Genomic DNA, 15,955 nt, shown 5'->3' with positions numbered 1-15,955 from the left:
GGCAATCACATGCAAATATTTGCTATTGATTGTATCCCACATAGTTCTTAGGTTTTCTTCATTTTTTTTTCTCTGATTTTTCTTCAAAGTGCTATCCATGGTTTTGTCTTCAATTTCACTCATTCTGTCTTCCATTGTTTCAAATTTGCTCCTAAAATCTTTCATTGTGGGTGGCAGCAGGCATCTGGAGCCATCAGGGAAGGGCCTGGGGTCCAGGCCAGGTCCCCTTGGAGCTGTGACCAGTGGGGCAGAGAATTAAATTGGGGGGGGTGAAGGCAGGGGCAGAGGGGGATAGATGGAGGAGAGCAATAGGGTGGGTTGGCTCTGTGGTTCCCGGCATTTGAGGTTGCCAGGAAGGGGTGGTTATTCTTCCTGTTCAGCAGAAGGTTGGGGGTTGTAGGAGCATGCTCATGTGGTTACCAGGTGGAAGAGTCTGGGCTCCTCCTTGAGTTGGAGCCCACAGACATGGTCTTACTTAGTTCTGGGTGTGTCCACGCCATACCTCTATCTCCTTTTGGGAATTCTGTGGAGGTGCCTTTCTGTGTGCATGTTGTTGGTTTTATTTCAAGATGGCCACACTAAGTCATGCTGTTTGTCTGGAAACCTCCACTCCATATCTCTGTCCCTTCCCTGTTTTCTTTCAGTTTGTTCTCCTCAGTGACTCCCATCTAATACTCTATCCCTTAATTTAAGATTTAGGTTTCCAGGATTGACATCTGTATCTATTTTACAGGTCTTAGATGTGGTGGGATGGTTTAGTGCATCTGACTAGTCAGCCATCTTGGCTCCACCCCATCCTGAAAATATCCTGTTTGCTAAGCTGGGTAGTGTATACACAAAAAAAAAAAAAATACACAAGGAACTACTTTATTATTAAACACACAAATATACCATTAATCATAGAAGATTCTGTTCGTCTCCCCTCCTTTTCTTTCCAGAGGCAATTACTATCTCATCCATAATTTATATATATACACACACACATACTACACGTACATACACACATGTACACATACATATACATACATACATATGTATGTACACACACATAAACAACGCAGAGTATTGTTTTGGATGAGTGCTTTCAAATTAATATGATGGTATCTTAATCTATGTATCGTCTGAAACCTGGTTGTTAACTCAGCACGTGTTTTCATATCTATTCATAACCACCCTTAACATGCCCATTTTAAAGATGAGAAGATTAAGACTCAGAAAAGTAAAAGCCCAGAGAGGGCCAAGGCACAATGAAGTTCAAGGCCATATAACTAATGAGAGTGCAGTTAGGATTTGAACTGAGAGTCTATGCTATACTTTCTCTTTTCTACATCTACTTCATTCATTTAAAATATCATCAGATTTATAGACCTCTGTTTATTTTTCCTGAAACCCTGGTGGCATAGTGGTTAAGAGCTATGGCTGCTAACCAAAAGGTCGGCAGCTCAAATCCACCAGGTTCTCCCTGGGAACCCTATGCGGCAGTTCTACTCTCTCCTTCCAGGTCACTATGAGTAGGAATTGACCCTCTGGCAGTGGGTTTGGTTTGATTTATTTTTCCAAGTTTCCTTTTTTTTTTTTTTTGATATTACAAATAAGGTTTCCGTGAACATCTTTGTTCAAGACTTCTGGTATACATATATGTTAATATCTACATTTTTTGTTTTATTAGATCCTGTCAAATGCTTTCCTAAGACGTTGCTTTCATAAGAACTGTATGAGAATTCCATTTTCGTCACATTATTACCAGCACTTATTATTTTCTGATTTTAGTCTCTGTCAATTCCTGAAGGATGTGAAATAGTATTCCCTTTTAAGATGCATTCCCCTGGTTGTGAGTGTTACTAAAAAGCATGGTCATTTGACTTTCTTTTCCTATGAACTGTTTGTTGAAATTCTTTGCCCGCTTTTCTACTGGATTGTTTGAGTTTTTCTTGTTGATTTGTGGGAGGTCTTTATACATATTAAGAAAAAAATAATACTTTGTGATTCATACATGTTATTAATATCTTCTCTCAGTCTATAATTTATCTTTTAACTTTGTGTTTGGTGTCTTTTATGATACAAAAAAAAAAAGATTTTAATCTAATATAGTCCAATGTGTCAGTCTTTTCCTTTATGAGTTGTGCTTTTTTTGTTTGTGTATGATTTATTTTTCAAGGAATGCATAGCATATGTATTACAAACTTTTTTTTTTTTTACTTTCAGATAACTACCAAATTGCCTTGCAGACTGGCTCTGCATGTTCACAGCAATATGATGACATTTATGACAATACAGATGCTAAAAAAAAGACTCAGACCAAAGTTGATATTACATGGATCCTTCTAATTCGCTACTATATTCATTTGCAAAGAATTAATAATATGAGCAAACTGTTAGGTAGGTTTTGATGGGTTGAGAAAGAATGTATTCCTTCCAGTTCTTGTTTAAGTCATGTTTAAGACACCTTTCAGAATGAACTTTCATCAGAAGATGAAAAATTCAAGAGTTTTTAGCCAAATGTATATGGATGTTTAGATAGAACATTGTTTCAATTTAATTGGTTTCCTTTATCCATATATTTTATTTCGTATGTCTAAAACATTGTTATGAGGAGGCATCTAGAGGCTTCAAAAGACTGCCAGAGTGATCCATAGCTCAAAACAGTTAAGAACCAGGGATATGACAGCTTATAAAACGAACAAGGTGAAATTTTGGCTTTAAGGAAAGTGTCCCAGTATCAGCATATTTAAAAAAAAAGGAGAAATGCATGACTTCGCATGGGAAATTTAACTCCAAGGAGTTTTAAATCATTGACGTTGGCTAAAGAATATCCAGAAAAACTGGTATAATTTACTTCACATCCGTCCCTCTTGTGCCCATGAAACTGTTGATCCAGGGTTGCTCATCAGTACAAATGCATGGACAAGAGAGCTTGACCCATGCCAGGGCCAGTGATATAGAAGCCAGCAGAGAAAATAGAATAGTAAGTCATAGCATGACTAGGCATAAAAAAAAAGGCATAAATATGAAGAATTATCAATAAAATAAACAAACACTCAGAAAGGTGTCAAGGGTAAGAGATGTGTTGTGACGGGGAGAAGAAGGGAAGCTCAGTGGCTAAGAAGGTGAACATGAGCCAGTTTATCAGATGCTGTTGATGCCCTGCCCCATGTCAAATCTGCTCATCTCTGAATTCACCTGTTGGCACTTCCCACCTCAGTCACCCACATTTTTATGGTTTTCTGCCTGCGAGCCTTTCTCAGGAGCCACTGTGGCTTGCCAGGCTTGCAGGTAGGACAGCCTGGAAGTGCCGAGGATTCCACACAGCCAAGAGTAACCTTTGAGTAATGAGGTAGGGAGTTAGTAGATGAACATTCCATCTTACCCATCCATCCCTCAGTGAGACGCTTTTACATGATATTTCAAAAAGCCCCCAGTGGAATCGAGCCCTCATTGCACATTGCTGCAGTCCATTATTAACTTCTTACTGGTTCTTTTCTTATTCTTATCACGCTTTCCCCATTCTCTCACTTGTGCTTCTAAGATCACTTTTCAAATAAACTACCTTCACCCACGTTCTTGTCTTGGGTCTGTTCGGGGGTTGGGGGTAGGAGTGGAGATAAGACAGCCAGACCGAAAGTAGACTCTGAGCCTGAAGCAATATCTTCCCAAGCCTCTGAGATTTTCTTTCCTTCCTATGGCAAAAAGCAATTCCATTAGTTTATAAACTTTAAAATGGAGGAAGGCCATTGGTAGCCACTAGCTGAAGTGAGGATAAAGAGGGAAAGTGGTTAGTGAGCAAATACCAACAAAACCGAGACCATTCTGTTATCTAAGGTGACTAAATTAAGGTATTTTTCTTCCTTAAGCATCTACAAAGCCAGGATCTGAAATTTCTTTGCCAGATGATACACTGTACACCTCCTTTTTCAACTCTGGATTGATTTTGCGCCAAAGAGAAATGCATTTTTTCCTGAAAAAATTCTTACAAATGTATTCTTCTGCTTGTATTGAAGAATTCCCTAAAGAGCTTTATCAAGGATTGGAAAGGCCACCTCTTTCAGAAAAAGTCTTATATGAGTCATCAGTCAAGGTAAGGTTTTTAAACATTATATATTTATATAAAACTTCCTAGAATCATCCTTGTAATTCTGAAGGAAGCACATTAATCTCAGTGTTGGCACAAAGATTTCTAGTTCCCTGAGCAATCTTGAGAAAGACTCATTTCTACTTTACTGTATAAATAGGTCAACCAAACATCCTGAATTTTTAGGACAGTTCACATTTCAGATGTTCTATCTGTTATCCTCATGTTGTTGATGGGTACCATCGAGTCAATTCTGACTTGTAGCAACCCTGTGTGACAGAGTAGAATTGCCTCGTAGGATTTTATTGGCTGTAATCTTTACAGAAGCAGATCGCCAGGCCTTTCTTCCTTGGTGACGCTAGGTGGGTTTGAACCGCCAGTCTTTTGTTTAGCAGCTGAGCCCTTAATAGCTGGGCCGCAAGGATTCCTTATTGTCCTCATAAATTTTAAAATGTCTGATAATTTTCTGTATTCCTGCACCAAACAGCATCTCTTAGGCAGCCATTTCACTAGGAAAAACCCCCTGCCGTCGAGTGTAAGAAAACTAGATTAAGGATTTCTAAATCTGTGCCCAAATTCTACCCCTTTTTGTTTTAAATGTGTAGTAAAAAAATCATTCCCTGTATGTACTTTTTGCACTGTTAAATGCAATAAATAATAGAGGTAAAAATTTTAAATGAATTAAAAATTTTTTTTAAAAGTTATTGAATTGGATAGAATTTCCCAAAATTTGTACTATAGAAACTTGAAAAGTTTTTAAGGTGCCTAAAAAAAAAAAATTCTTTTTTTTTTTATTGAAAAGATGGAGCCCTGGTGGTACAGTGGTTAAGAGCTCAACTGCAAACCAAAGGTTGTCAGTTCATATCTACCAGCCACTCCTTGGAAACCCTATGGGGCAGTTCTCCTCTGTCTTATATATGGTCGTTATGAGTCGGAACTGACTTGATGGCACCTAACGACAACAACACACAGAAAAGACAGAGGCCTGGAGGTGCAGTGGTTAAGAGCTCAGCTGCTAACCAAAAGGTCAGCAGTTCGAATCCACCAGCCGCTCCTTGGAAACCCTATGCAGCAGTTCTACTCTGTCCTATAGGTTCACTATGAGTCGGAATCGACTTGACAGCAATGGGTTTTTGATTTTGGTTTTTTGAAGAGCAGTAAAAATGAATTTTTTTTTTTAAATTAAAACTACTAGTGCTTGAATGATAGTAGTGTTTCAATAAGCTAACAAAACGGATGAGTTGGAAGATAATGAAAAAGTAAAAATAGTTGGAATATGCATGCTAGTAGATTCAACAAACATATGTTGAAAGCTTAAATTTTACCAGAGTTTCTTAGTTGTTGGAGAAAGACAGGATGAATAAGGCAGAGTCCCTGTACGTAGACTTGGTGTGATAGTACAAAAACAGTGTGGTAGAATTAGAACAAAAGAAAATTGCAGTTCTTCAGAGATGCTTTTTAAGAGAAAATGGCAGCGTTAATAATAGGAGAAAGAATGTAAAAATTAATATAAATTAGTTTGACCATCAATAGTGTACAAGGCTGATTGGAAAAGGATAGGTTAAAGGGAGTTATGTAACTTTTAGTTAGTTAACAGTTAATTATCTAAAACCAAAAAAAAAAAAAAAAACTTGGTCACTCTTTGGAGATGGAAAGTGAAATAAAGGGAAGGATCAAAGTTCATTCCACCATTTGGAATATGATTGAGCATCAGCGAATGGTGACACCACTAACAGATATAGAGGAGCATTATAAGCTTCTAATAAATATTTGTGAATAGATCAATTCACTTGCATAGAACTAGAAAGAGCACTCATTTATTTTGAATTATCTTGACTTTGGCCTTCACCTCATAGCTCTCTAATTTTTACAGTTATAGGCTTGCCAATAAGAGATATGGTGATGTTTCTATTGCCAACTATTGCAGAGAAGTGAAATGAAAGTATGACTTGTTCCAGAATGGGAATCCTCATTCATCCTGTGCTAGAATATAGCAACCTTATGTTTTGGGTAGATACAAATAAGTTTTTGTAAATCACTACTCTTTTTGAACATTTTCTGCCCTTCTACTAAAGAGAGTCAGATGACTATAACAAATTGTAATTAAAAAAAAAAAAATAGTGGGAAAGACTAATTAAGGAATTTTTAAGAATTCATTTTAAGAAGTAATTCTCAATTGTGTCTTGGGGGGCCTCTAGGGATTAGTTAGATCAGACAGGAGGATTTTCAAATTATTTCCCCTTCCTTCCCAGATGCTGAGGTATTGAAGGATGCCCAATACTCAGCACCCCATTCTCTGCTCAGATTCTAAATCATTCGAGAAATAAAAGAGTACAACAGATTGTGATTAAAAAATACCTACCTTTATGAATCTTAAAGTTGATATTGTAGGATATGGCTTACATCTACTGGAAAATGATCTTCCTAGTAATGAATAGGGGGTTGGGAGTGGGAAGCTTGGGAGCAATGGTTTTAAAAAACTATTCTTGTGAATATCTTATAAACATTTGGAAACTAATATATGTGACTTCTTGAATGCTGCTCTGAAGGGAACTCAGTTTGAGTATTTTAGTAATAAGGGCAGCCTATTGTTACTCATGCTCAGCTGCTAACCCAAAGGTTGGCAGTTCGAACCCACCAGAAGCTCTGTGGGAGCAAGACTGGCAGTCTGCTTTCACAAAGGTTTACAGTCTTGGAAACCCTATGGGGCAGTCCTACTCTGTCCTATAGGGTCACTATGAGTCGAAATCAACTTGAAGGCAAAGGGTTTGGGTTTTTTTTTTTTTTTTTTGTATCATTACCCAGTTCTTAAGGATGATGCTTCAAATATACAACATTGAATACATTGTAAATATATGTGACATTTCAATGGCAGCAGTACTATCAAAGACTTGTTTTGCCCTGTTTGCTCTTTTTTTTATATAATTAGTGTAACACTCTCCCAGGATAATCAGCTCTGGGGATCACTGTCGTGCGCCTGACAGGTGCAAGCCACATAATCATGTGTTCGTTTCACTGCGGTAGACAGCTAACCAGCCTAAAGCTTTTCAGAATTTTTTTTTTAATCAACTCCAAGCTTGGTTGATTTTTATAATAACATTCTTTGAGCCTTTAATCACTCAGGAGGCTATTTCAATCAAACCCTTTCCGTAATTTGATGCTTATACCTGCTTTTCCCCACAAAGAAGTAGATTCCTTTCTAAAGAGACCATTGCTCAAGCAGTGCTTGTCTGTTGTATGAGTCTGCGTGTTGTCAAGTCTATGGAAGCTTTGTGAAGGAAAAAAAAGATGCCAAACAAATGGCGCTAAAAGTTCCAAAAAAGGCTATGATTACAATTTTGTGCAAAGCTGAGTCATGCTTGCTTAGGCTGTATGCCTGTACCAGTCTGTGCAGGGTCAACTATTTGACTAGTGTGAAGTGACTTGTTTATAGGAATGTGGAGAACTAGGTTCTCCTTGTAGGTCTGTTGTTTCATTTCTTTCAAAGAACAAAGCAATCATATAGAAAGTACAAAGTGTAAAGAAGTGAAAGCAGGAACACAAACAGAAACCTGTATACCAATGTTGATTGCAGCACTTTTCACAATAGCCAAAAGGTGAAAACAACTGACATGTCCATCGACAGATGAATGAATAAACAAAATGCAATATATGCATACGATGGACTATTACTTAGCCATAAAGAGAACTGAAGTCCTGATGCATGCCGCAACATGGATGAACCTTGAAAACATGTTGAGTGATATAAGTCAGTAACAAAAGAACAAATACTGTGTGATTTCATTTATAGGAAATGTGCAAATATATAGAAAGCCAAGATTAGTGAGAGGAAGGAGGAAAGGGGGAGTTTTTCCTTGGGAGTCACTGAGTTTATGTTAATGGTGGTGTAATCAAGGCCTCGAATTGTACATGTAGAAACTTTTGAATGGATAAATGTTTTGTTGTGTATATTTTCACCACAATAAGAAAAAAAAAGTATTTGTGTATAGCTCATCAATTAGAAATGTGTAATCAGCCCCATTAGCAACTAGATACTGTTTTTTTTTTAAGATGTTGGAAAATTAAATGCCTATTTTGATATTGACTTCTGTTATAATTTACCATTACTAGACCACTAGGTTAATAAACACTGCATATATTGTCATAAAAGGTATTTGTTTCTTTATTTTCTTTTACTAGCTAATAAGTATGAACTCTCTGTTAAAATCATTGCCAGAGCTTCTGCAGGTCATTTTGTATATGAAAAAAAAAAATCATTTTTTATTAATCAATTGTTTACCTGATTTTTTGTGAACTGTCTGCAATAGAATTACTCTTAATCTGTCATTTGTTAATGATTTAACACTAATTTTCCTGCTTATTGTGCATTTTGACCATACTTTTAGCATGATAGTGCTAATAAATGAGGATTCTGGCTTTATTGTTTCCTTTTATGATAGCCTCTAGGCATATCTGAAAAGATTTCACATTTAATATTACCTTTCAGTCAAGACATTTTTTTCTTTTATCAGTAGACAACTTGAAAGGTCAATGGCTTTATTTCTCTTTTTATTTTATTTTGAAGACTTACATTGACAGTTTTATATCTACCTTGAATGGACTCAGATAATGGGAGCGATAAAGCCTTATAGAAATATCAGACATTTCTTTCTGGCCACTGACATGCTTCCCTTGGTTACCAAACCTTGAGATGTCTTTGGTGTCAAAAGTGTAAAAGAGGAACTGCTTCCTAGCTAGTGTGCTGTAATCTAGGCAATAGTAAGGAGCTGATTTTGAAAGAAGGTCCTTTTTAAACTCGAGATTTTATTATCTCCCTGCCTAGCCTGTTATTTTGTTGGTAGTTAGCAACCTTGTTTTGTTTTCTTAGCTACCTTAAATAACTAAGTAAGTAATTTATGGTATTGCCAGTTGCATTCTCCACATTTATGTTTCTTGAAGAATCTGGATTCAATGACAAGCTCTATAAAAGAAGTTGGGCCCAGATTCACTGTGCACTGAATTTATAAATCATATACCTGCGTTCAAAGCCACAGAGGAAAGGAAAACCCATTGCTATTGAATCAATTAGAACCCATAGCGACCCTAGAGGACACAGTAAAACATAAGGTTTCCAAGGAGCGGCTGGTGAATTTGAACTGCTGACCTTTTGGTTATCAGCCCTATCACTTAATCACTGCACCACCAGGGGGCCAACAAATTTAAAAAAAAAAAAAAAGAGAGCAAAAAGGAGGGATTTGTATTATTAGATAAAGCATAATAGAATCATGCTTATGAAATAGCAGGCAGACAGCCATTGGAACTCAATTAACTACAGAAACAGGAATCTAGTATAAGTAACAAATGCAAAAGGAGAGCAATGGATGTAACCTTTTAGAGCAAAAACTGTGTCTGATTTTGCATATGGCACTGCAAAAATGCTATCAGAAAGTAAGTAATAAATTATAACCACTCCCTCAGTATATGCACCAGTGTATAAACCAGAAACAAAAGAGAAGATGTTCTCAGAAATAATGGTGCTCTTGAGGCTGAAATAGTAGCATGGGAATTTTCCCACTAGACCTTCACCCTGGGGGATTCACAGAAGTAGAAGACAGATGAGCCACTGCACATCTTCTTCCTGGAGGCACAAGACCTGCTCTGCACCACCAAGGTGGCAACATCTGGAATGAGGCTTCAAGAACCAAAGAACTGTGGAGGCAGCTGTGTCTAAGGCGTTGGTCCTGCTGCACAGTCTCCCAGGTGGTTCTGGGCACACAAACATAGAAACAGTGCTGTCTCTGCCAATCTGAGCTGGAGTTCAAATGGAATCTGGGCAGCCAGAGAAGGACTTCACCTGCAAAACCATTGCTGGACACAAAGGAGAAGTAGATGAGTTGGCCTACATCTCAACCAACGAGTACAGGTTTGACGGACGGGAGAAGTCTGTGCTTTGCACTGTGTCTTCAGTCTGTACTATCTGTGCCTGGGATTTGCATGAGGGAACTGAGATCTGGTCAAGCCCTCTGCAGGTAAATTTGGTGACCTAACCTCAGCTTCAGCGAGTCATCACTGTGGGTTAATGGGGACTGACCAAAGTGCGGAAAGCAAAGAATGGGCGGGAATATGCTTCATTTTGCTTACTAATGTACTTGTCTGCTCTGGAAGCCTGTGACCATTTGGATGGCCCCTTTCTGATGGCAGCTTGTGCGGAATCGGACCTCTACACACTCACCGTGCCTCACTGACAGATGGTCTTCAAAGTGAATTTATTTAGAAACAACCATGTGAACCTTCCCTTTTCTCCTGACAAACACTAGGTGTTTGCATCTACCCTAGGTCCAGAGGTGTTTTACACTCACTCCCTGATACACTCATCAGAAGATGAGCCTTGTCTCTCTACCACTCTCCCCATTTGGCTGAGCTCCAGAGCCTGCTGGGTCCCCAACGATGCAGCCAGGCTAATGGCGATACACAGAAATGACAATGGCATGCAGCTGGCTGTCACCGCCTATGAATTAGGGGCCCAAAAGTTCAGGGATAAAGTGAATGTTGTGGTGCAACAGATCGAAAGCTTCCTATTGCTGGATACCATAATGCCCCCCCACCACCTGATGAAAGACCATGGTTCCCAAGTGATGCTCCGGGTCTCCAGGTTGGAGCTGGTGCTCCTCACCATGCATGGCCTCCAGCTGGCAGTTTTCCAGGACCATCAGAGGCCCATTCGCATCCATGTGGCTGGACATGAGCCGAGCCATTACCTCTTCCTTTGACCTCTCTTTGCAAGTGTACACGTAGAATATGGAAAATAAATTTCCAGTCCTCAAGAGCTGCTATCACTTGCTTGGGGGATCTCACAGATGGGCCAGTTAATTTACTAGTGTGGAAGGTGACAGTATGAGCATTGTAGGCATGGAAGCCGTCAGCATTGGAACAAGTAGTCTAAGGTCATATTACTTCAAAAGGCACCATGGCAAAAATTACTGTATCAGTTGAAGATAGTCTCACTTCCATATAGAGCTTGTATTCATACAAATAGTTATTTTATCAACACTGGGAAAGGGATTAGTCATTTTCACATGCCGACTACGTGAAGTGCCAAGCACCGTGCTATATAAAGTCCTTACAACAAGCCAATGAAATAGGTGTTATTGTCTCTGTTTTTCAGACAATAAAATACGAAAGGAGAGTAATTAACCCCTTATTAGCCTCATTTTTCCAGCTGCTAAGCAACCTATGCAGGATTATTCAGCTACTAAGTGGGGTCCTGGTGGCACAGTGGGTAAGAGCTAAGGCTACTAACCAAAAGGTGGGCAGTTTGAATCCCCTAGCTACTCTTTGGAAACTCTAGAAGGCAGTTCTACTCTGTCCTATATGGTTGCTATGAGTCAGAATCGACTTAACAGCAATGGGTTAGGTTTTTTTGTTAAGTGGCGGAGAGAAGTTGAAAGCCCATGCTTAAAATACTGGGATTATAGTATAATTGTTTTTGTTGTCCAGATAGGTAATTAATTAAATATTTTTTATTAAAAAAAAAAAAGTAGAAGACATTTCTTGAGTCAGCTTGCTTTGGAAGCATATTATTACTGTAGGAGAATCTTCTCTATGACAATCCAGGGACAATTTTAAGATCTACCTCCATAAAACAAGCTGAGGCAATTCCCAGAGTTTTTCAATGTAGCCAATTAATTTCTTTTAAATATTGACTGTGTGCATTACCAGCAATTAAACTGATGTTTTTGTTTGTCCCCTAGTTATATCGTGAGAGTTCTGTACACTCTGTTTTATCTTCAAAGCTCCTTTCCAGTCCATCGTTAACAGACATGTTGCCATTAGACATGGCGCTACAAGCTATAAACAAAGAACTTTGCTTTCAATGGTACATTCCTCCCCTGGAAAGACCTTCAAAGGAAACAGAACCTATGGTACGGTAATACAATTACAAAACTAAATCTTCTGTTTAGATATAAAGTTCAGTAGGCCATTATAACTTAAAGGGTAGAAGTAAGTCCTCCTATCATGTAGATAAAAAAAATATATAGCAATATAGAACCTATATTTTCTAGGAGACTGAATTTGAGAAAAAAACAAAAGCTAAGACAAGTCTGATTCAGGTTGATCAATTTCCTTTTATTTATCCTGAAGATCAAGGTAAGAAATATTTTTGGACCTGTTAATAGGTATAAATGTGAAGTTTTGTACTTGGTCTCCAAAAAATACAGTTGCACAAATACAGCATTAGAGGTAATAAGACTATGTAACAATATTTTTTTAAAAGGATTTGGAGAGCCTGTAAATTCAGACTCAACGTAATGTGTAGATGTTTAAAACTCCAAGTTAATCTTGGGTGGTATTATGAAAATTTTGAGGGAAGAGATTTGGGTATTATGGAAGAAATTCAAGTGTCAGGTGGGAGATTACGCTAGCTGATTTGATATCTCTTTTCCACCTCAAATTCCATAGATTCTATTAGTTATTTTATTAAAAATTTTGGGATTTTTTTTTCATAACTTCACTGTGATGATTCTTAGCATAATCCCACTGGAAATGAGCTGTCTTTATTTTATTTTTGTCTTTTAAACAGTAATAGTAAAATAATAAAGATTCAGGCACATTTCTCTGAGTAAAGAAGAATGGAGTTCTAGTGGAATAAACGGAAGTTTTAAAGACTTTTCAGTAGGAAAAGTATACGGGAAGAACTTAGTTTTGCGTCTATAAAATATAGTTTAGTTCTGCCCATTTTGGAATCATGTTGTTTCTCTTCTTTGGTCTTGCTTCTTTTGCTCAGTATTATGCTGTGAGATTCATCCACGCTGTTGAGTATAGCTGTAGATGAAGTTTGTTCATTTTCACTGTGGTAGTGCTCTACCATATACATTTATATTTTAAGGTGTAATCCATACTGAAGGCCATGGTCTTTGATCTTCATCAGTAGGTGCTTCAAGTCCTGTTAACTTTCGCAAGCAAGGTTGTGTCATCTGCATATCACAGATTGTCAACGAGTCTTCCTCCAATCCTGATGCCCCATTCTTCTTCATATAGGTCAGCTTCTTGGATTATTTTACTCAGCATACAGATTGAATAAGTATAGTTAAAAGATACAACCCCGATGCACACCTTTCTTGACTTAAAAACCACACAATATTCCCTTGTTCTGTTCAAATGACTGCCTCTTGGTCTATGTACAGGTTCCTCATGAGCACAATTAAGTGTTCTTTGCAATGCTATCTAAAATTCGTTATGATCCACACAGTCAAATGCCTTTGCATAGTCTGTAAAACACAGGTAAACACCTTTTTGGTATTCTCTGCTTTCAGCAAGATCCATCTGACATAAGAAATGATATCCCTTGTTCCACATCCTCTTCTGAATCCAGCTTGAATTTCTAGCATGTAATTAGGTCTAACTAAATGTCTTTAAATAAGGTTTTATAATTTTTTCCTCAGAAATATTGTACATTATTTCTTCCTAGATATTTTATAATGCTTATGCCATTATAAGTGGTAAACCTGTTCAAGATTTTACTTTGTGACCAATATGAAAAACCAAAATTGATTTTTGTGTACAGACTTATACCTAATTATAATAATTTATCTCTAGATTCTTATACATAATTATATCTGGCAATAATGATAATTTTTGTTCTCTCTGCCTCTTCTGTGGTGAATAGAATTTAGAGTCTAATGTTGATTAGGACAAGTGAGAATAGCATCTTGTCTTTTTCTAATCTCAAAGGGAAAATTTTCACTTTGACCAATGTATATAATGGTTAACTGTTTTTTTTTTTTTTTTGTAGTTATTCTTTATCAATTTAAGGAACTTTCCTTATACTGCCACTTTGTTAAGAATTTTTATTATGGATCTTTTACTGTATTTATTAAGATGATTATATGATTGCTTTCTTTTGATCTGCTAATTGACTTAATTCAACCTTATGTTTCTGAGATAAACTCAAATTGGTCACGATGTATTAATTATACTAGATTCAGTTTGTTAATGTTTTGGTATAGGATTTTTGCATCTGTTTTCAAGAGCAATGTTGGGCTATAAATTTTCTTTTTCATACTGATGAGATAATTTTTCCATCAAGGTTTTGCTAGACTCATAAAACGAGTTGAGAAATATATATTACTTTTCTGTTCTCTGGAAAAGTTTGTGTAAGTTTGGAATTATTTGTTTTCTTGAATATCTGAGAGAAGTGATCCGGAGAGCCATCTGGTCTTAGTGTTTTCTTTGTGAGAAAATACGACTAGTGATTCAATTCTTAACAAGTAGAAGCAGTCATTAAAACTAGCACTTTTGTACTGGTTATTCAAAACTGACATCAGTTCTTATTGGGTCAATATCTGTTCTGATTGGTTAGTGCCTATCTCAAACCAAGTTTTAAATATTTTGACTCTCATCCTTGTTTATGGGACATTTTGAGTTTTCTACTTCTTCTATTTCTATTTATATGTGAAATATATTTTCATGGAGTAGATAATTTGAGATTAACAATTATTTTATTTCAGCACACTGAAAATACCATCTGCTCATTTCTGTTGTCACCGTTGAGAGGGCAGCTGTCAGACAAACTGTTGCTGCTTTGAAGGTATCCTGACTTCTTTTTCACTGGCCACTTTTGAGATTTTCTATTTGTCTTTACATAATTTTTACTGGGAGTGTTTTGTGCATTTGCTTTGTTTTGTTTTTGCTCGTTTTGTTTACATTAGCATAGTAGTTAAGAACACAGACCTCTAGAGCCAAACTGCCTGAATTTGAAACCCAGCTCTGCCACTTAAGAGTTTTTCAAACTCAGGTAACTTCATTAACTTTTCTGTTTCACGTTTCTTTCATCTGTAATTAGAGAACTGTGGAACTCTTAGCCTCAAAAATAGTTTGTTGTTGTTAGGTGCTATTGAGTCAGTTCTAACTCATGGCAACCCTACGCAAAACAGAACGAAACACTGCCTGGTCCTGCGCCATACTCACAATTGTTGCTATGCTTGAGCCCGTTTTTGCAGCCACTGTGTCAATGCATCTCGTTGAGGGTCTTCCTCTTTTTCTCTGACCCTCCACTTTACCAAGCATGATGTCCTTCTCCAGGGACTGATCCCTCCTGACAATATGTCCAAAGTATGTGAGACATAGTCTTGCCATCCTTGCTTCTAAGGAGCATTCTGGTTGTACTTTTTCCAAGACAGATTTGTTCATTCTTTTGGCAGTCCATGGTATATTCAATATTTTTCACCAACACCGCAATTCAAAGGTGTCAATTCTTCTTCCGTCTTCCCTATTCATTGTCCAGCTTTCACATGCATATGAGGCTATTGAAAACACCATGGCTTGGATCAGGCACACCTTAGTCTTCAAGGTGACATCTTTGCTTTTCAACACTTTCAAGAGGTCTTTTGCAGCTGATTTGCCCAATGTGATGCATCTTCTGATTTCTTCACTGCTGCTTCCATGAATGTTGACTGTGGATCCAAGTAAAATGAAATCCTTGACAACCTCGATCTTTTTTCCATTTATCATGATGTTGCTTATTGGTCCAGTTGTAAGGATTTTTGTTTTCTTTATGTTGAGGTGTAATCCATACTGAAGGCTGTGGTCTTTGATCTTTATCAGTAAGTTTTTCAAGTCCTCTTCACTATTCGAAAATAGTAGGTTTTATTATTTTATATAAAATTATTTTAAGATTCTTATGTAATTTTGGAGCCCTGTTGGTGCAGTAGTTAAGAGCTCAGTTGCTAACCAAAAATGTCGGCAGTTCGAATCCACCAGCTGCTCCTTGGAAACCCTGTATGGCAGTTCTACTCTGTCGTATAGGGCTGCTATGAGTCGGAATTGACTCAACAGCAACTGGTTCGGTTTTGGGGTTTATGTGGTTTTAAAGTTCAGTAAGTTCTAATATAGATGTAATACTTTGTA

The 15,955-nt window shown here is 37.4% G+C and overlaps 1 protein-coding gene across 2 annotated transcripts in view; it reads left to right on the top strand.

Moving 5' to 3' along the window:
* Positions 1-15,955, top strand: part of CFAP54 (cilia and flagella associated protein 54) — a 462,482-nt gene that overhangs the window by 377,918 nt on the left and 68,609 nt on the right. For both annotated transcript variants that reach the window (XM_064283706.1, XM_064283705.1), the window contains 3 exons: positions 2,206-2,379; positions 3,852-4,075; positions 11,800-11,970. In XM_064283706.1, coding sequence (XP_064139776.1) covers positions 2,206-2,379; positions 3,852-4,075; positions 11,800-11,970 — 569 coding nt within the window. The remainder of the gene's footprint in view (positions 1-2,205; positions 2,380-3,851; positions 4,076-11,799; positions 11,971-15,955) is intronic.

The sequence above is a fragment of the Loxodonta africana genome, chromosome 4 (genome assembly GCF_030014295.1).
Source record: "Loxodonta africana isolate mLoxAfr1 chromosome 4, mLoxAfr1.hap2, whole genome shotgun sequence".
Lineage (NCBI taxonomy): Eukaryota > Metazoa > Chordata > Mammalia > Proboscidea > Elephantidae > Loxodonta > Loxodonta africana.
The sequence above is the reverse complement of the archived record's forward strand: the minus strand, read 5'-3'. Positions and strand labels throughout refer to the sequence as shown.